The 4,899-nt window shown below is 38.9% G+C and overlaps 1 protein-coding gene across 1 annotated transcript; it reads left to right on the top strand.

Annotated features, from left to right (window-relative positions):
* Positions 1–231: 231 nt before the first annotated feature.
* On the top strand, positions 232–2,614 carry LOC102454036 (transcription cofactor HES-6-like). Its single transcript, XM_006116262.4, has 4 exons — positions 232–473; positions 1,043–1,138; positions 1,249–1,327; positions 2,026–2,614. The coding sequence occupies exons 1-4, from the start codon at positions 411–413 to the stop codon at positions 2,454–2,456; spliced, it is 669 nt and encodes a 222-aa protein (XP_006116324.1). The 5' UTR covers positions 232–410; the 3' UTR covers positions 2,457–2,614.
* The last annotated feature ends 2,285 nt before the right edge of the window (positions 2,615–4,899 follow it).

A 4,899-nucleotide genomic window follows, 5' to 3' on the forward strand; every position in this document is an offset into this window, starting at 1 on the left:
GTGACAGCCTATTGTTGGTCCCTGGGAATCTGTAAGTTGAGCAAAGAGCCATGTGATCTGCTTAGTGCTCCCACTTTGTGCCCTTTCTTCTTAACAAAAGCTTTCTTAAAAGCAAAACTTTGTAGGCTGGACATCTGTCACTGTTTGGGGAGGGGGGCAAGTTGGCCATTGAAAAGAAGCAGTGACCTGTCAGCCTTGATTGATGGCCAACAAGCCTCTGGTCTCCAGCCCTTCATGTGGGAAAAAGGTCCAGCCAAGGAATGCCTTTATTCACATGCAAATTCTGGGTTATAAATACTGGCAGTCTACAGAGGAGAGGCAAGAGAAGCAAAGAGCCCATCTGCCTGCTGCCCACATACTTTCTTTCCCGCTTGCTCTCCAGCATTTAGGGGAAGACAAGCTGGATTATAATGACTGCCACAGCTATGGCCAGCAATGTGCAGAAACTTTCGAGCACCAAAGAGGAAAGGAAGGTAGGTAATTTCACAAACAGATTTACATCTACCCCGATATGTGCAGGGTACGGATAATCCCCATAAGTGTATTCTTTAGTCAACACTTCCTGCAGATGGTGCTTCACAACTGTGAAAATGAGAGAGAAAAATAATTCCTTTAATAATAAAGGAGTTTACAGGGTGTTTTTCACATGTGGGGCTTCATTTTCCTTTCATTTTATGCTGGCTTTGCATTGGTGTATTTATGCTGCCTTCATATGACTTATTTCTAATGTACCAATTTAAGGAGAGCAGACTCAAGCTTAATACGTGTAAGAAATAGCTAAGCTGGCAGTGTGATAATGAGATTAGAGTATACAGTATCTCCTACTTCATACCATGCCACCCTTGGGTTCTGTAAAACCACATGCAACATGTGGATCTTAAGGATTAAAATTGAGGGGCCAAAGCTTCCCCCAACACTGTCTACAATGCTAGGAGTTCTGCCAATGAGTGTAGTGGGAGCAGATTCAAGCCCTGGCAATGGCATAGTGATAAAACCCCTGATATTCCACCTCTTAAATCCTATTTTTCTATCTTCTTTTCAGTTAAGAAAGCCTCTGATTGAGCGAAAGCGAAGGGAAAGGATTAACAACTGCTTGGACCAACTGAAGGAAGCAGTCGTTGGTGCATTTTGTCTGGATGTAAGTGTTGGTTTCTCAAATCCCCTCCCCCTGTCATTTTCCTAAAAACTAAGGCCAGCATCATACAGGAACATTTCTTCTTTACTGACCTACTTACTTTTTAAAAATAGCAATCTAAACTTGAAAAAGCAGATATCCTTGAAATGACAGTAAAGCATCTCCAGAATATCCAGAACAACAAGATCATGGGTGAGTTTCTTGTGTTTGCATTTTTCTTTCATTCCCTGCATCTTTCTGATGTGGAATTTGTTTCCTGCAGTGGATGGGGGAGGAGGGGGAGGGAAGGGGACATTTTCCCATTAAGTAACGGTTTTTGAAAAATCTTTTATCAAACCTGATGACTCTTAGATCTATTACACAGAAATATATTCTAGTTTCTATTCCTTGCCACTAGAGGGGGATCTAAAGCTATGCCTTTCAGTAGAAAGGTTTCATTTTAGCCTTGTGTCACAATTTATAAGAGAAATGAAATCAGAATTGTGATACTCTCCTGACTGGAATGAAATTGCTACAACCTTTGTATTTCTGGATTTTACTTTTTCAGACATAATGATCCTTATGGAAAAGCCCTAAAGAATTGATTAGGGATTAAATCAATAGTGTTTTATAGCAATTTAATCTAAAACCTAAAAAATTCAAGAGAGTTATATTCTTTCTCTATAATTTTTAAGCCATCCTATAGAATCCAGACTAGATTGCTAACCCTGTTATGGAATCATACAGCATGGTTTCAAGCCCTATCTGTTATAATTCTCATTTAAATTCTATAGGACTTTTTCAGTAGAGGCAATATATTATGAACTTGTGAAATGCTTGGTTAGTCAAACACAATGTGCTGATAGACCAGTGCTCTTAAATTATTTGAATTATCTCCTGTTCTAATGCAGCAGATTCCAAAGTGGGTCTCGAAGCTCAGCAGAGGTACAGCACTGGATATATTCAGTGTATGCATGAGGTTCACAACCTTCTCTTGACCTGTGAATGGATGGACAAGACTCTTGGGGCACGTTTATTAAACCATCTCCTGAAATCCTTGCCCAGATCCAGCGAGGATACCTGCAAAGCAGCCTTAAGGTCATCGCCTCTTGCTCACCAGTCCCACCCAGTGCAGAAAGTCCCTATCTGCAAGGGGAACAGCTCAGGGTCAAGTCCATCTAGGGACCAATTCTATCCTATGGAGGAAAAACAGGCTTCATTTCAACTCCAACCACCATCTCTCTTTAGTCAGCTTGATGTGTCACCTCCCAGCCCAATCCTGCAGCCAAATTTTTCACATAACTCTGGTATGGGGTCATTAGATATGTGGAGACCATGGTAAAACATATTTAAAATTTCACTTATAATCTTAGACACTGCTATATGTATCTTATAGATATGTCTCTTTAAAACACTTGTGGAGCAAATCTGTTCCGGTAGGTGTACTACAGACCAGGGTACTTCAAGCCGAAGCGAACCTATACTCAGCCTGCATTATAGAAGGCTGCTATTATTTTGTATTTATTTAATACATATAAATTATTGTATAGAACCCTCTCTTGGACTTTTAGTGTGCATTAATTATATGACTTTCTTATTTTCTTATGTTATTAAAAGAATTAACATCTAATTAATAAAAACAGAACTGAAGATTGATCATCTTCTGCATTTTTGTTTCTGCAGATGTTTCTTTCAGATCCTACTTAAGATACTGAGATCATGTAATTGAAGTAAAGAGGACAGGCTAAACCCATTAGTCCAGTGCAGTGGAAGTAACAGAAAAGAGAATTAGCTCTAGCCTTCTGGAAATGCTACATTCATTCAAAGACATTGGTTTTGAAATCTTTAATATTAATATAAATTTTAATTAGCATTCTCTATATTGCATGTTAAAACTAGGCTACAACGTGCCCACTTGAAGAGACCTGGTGTTTTATAAAGAGCAAAGTAGATAGTTGCTTCCATTTATTAACAAAAATATGTTGTTTTGTGCTTTGGATCTACATACTTTTTAAAAATATTTAAATAATGATTTGAAAGTTCAACATTGAAGTTTCCCAGTATACTTTTCACTCTCTCCACTGGGCATGCACAAATTGTCCATTTTTGTGAGGTTGTTCCTAAGTAAAATCAGTAACAAACTGATTGTTCATTTATTAGTTTTTGTTGTGCTTTTTGTTTTAAGAAAAAAGTAGCAAGCTGCACACACATGGAAATTCAAAGAATTAAATGAATCTTAAACAAGATTATGAAAAGGTCTCATCAATCTTGACAACTTCTTTAGGTTATTCTAGTGAGTGAATTCCAGAACGGATATAAAGACCAGAAGGTAAAATTGCCTCCAAATCTTATCAATAAGTCTGGGAAGAATCGGCTAAACTTGTAGACCACATTTGGTCACAGTTTTTCAAGTCAAAGCCAGTTAAAACTTCTTTATAGTTAAAAGAGCAAGAGATATCTTAAAGAAACACTCTGCATACTAATTAATGACACCCCCTCCCCAACAGGGGACTAATTATGCAGACTGATCTGTTTGATGATGTGTTCAAAGAGTGAAACTCATCACCTTGGATTTTAGCATCTCTGTGAAGCTCTCCCCTTTTATCCAGTCTTTTAAGAGGGCATTAGAAATGGTAGCACAGGGATGGCAGGAGTAACAAGTGACCTACATGAAAAGAGGGCCCTTTATAGGATACAGGCACAATGCTGAAACTGTGCTTTCTGAAGCAACTCCTTTAGACACATTGAATTGTACAAATCTATCACTGGCCTTAATTTCTTCCTAAATTCATGACTTGTCATTGTATCTCCATTCTGGAACAGGCTTTCCAGAGGAAAGATAACCTCACTAATGGCTAGGAATATAGATAACATGGCCCAGTCAAGCTCTTACTGAAATTAATTGGAAAGATTCCTTTTGAGTAGAATGAAATTGGATCAGGTCCATTCATCTACCAGAGACATTATCAAAATAATATTCACACTAGCGATGAAAATTCCTCACTATTATTATTACTAACACCACCACAAATTATTAGAAGTGAAAGAATATTAAGTACCCATACAGCTTATTGTTTACACTTGTGCATTTGAGTTTGGACAGAGGCCCCCATAGAATCATAGAACCATAGAGCTGAAAGAGACCTCAGGAGGTCATCAAGTCCAGCCCTGCACTAGGCAGGACCAATCCCAACTAGATCAACCCAGCCAGGACTCTGTCAAGCTGAGACTTAAACACCTCTAGGGATGGAGACTCCACTACTTCCCTAGGTAACCCATTCCAGTGCTTCACCACTCTCCTAGTGAAATAGTTTTTCCTAATATCCAACCTGGACCTCTCCCACCACAACTTGAAACCATTGCTCCTTGTTCTGCCATCCCTCACTACTGAGATCAGCCTTTCTCCATCCTCTTTGGAACCTCCCTTCAGGAAGTTGAAGGCAGCTTCTAATCAAGATCCACTACTCATATCCCATCCTGCATCAAGATCCATTACTGCAGACCTTTAGGCTATGTCTACACTATGGGATCCAGGGAACACAGGCAATTTGCATACCTTTTTCCAATAAATCCTTGTAATATAGACATAGCCTTAGTATCAAGTCAGAGATGCTCCATGTCATGTAGGAGTCCATGCTAGGAGATGCCTACATAGTATCAGGGACAAAGCTGGTCAGTTTCCTTTTTGTCTCTAGTTACTTTCACCTTCTGTTATGGTAGTTTGTGTTTACACCATCACAGGGAGATGTTTAAGTAAATATATTATTTAAACTGAATAGTCTATT

The sequence above is a fragment of the Pelodiscus sinensis genome, chromosome 10 (assembly GCF_049634645.1).
Source record: "Pelodiscus sinensis isolate JC-2024 chromosome 10, ASM4963464v1, whole genome shotgun sequence".
In the NCBI taxonomy this organism is placed as follows: Eukaryota; Metazoa; Chordata; order Testudines; family Trionychidae; genus Pelodiscus; species Pelodiscus sinensis.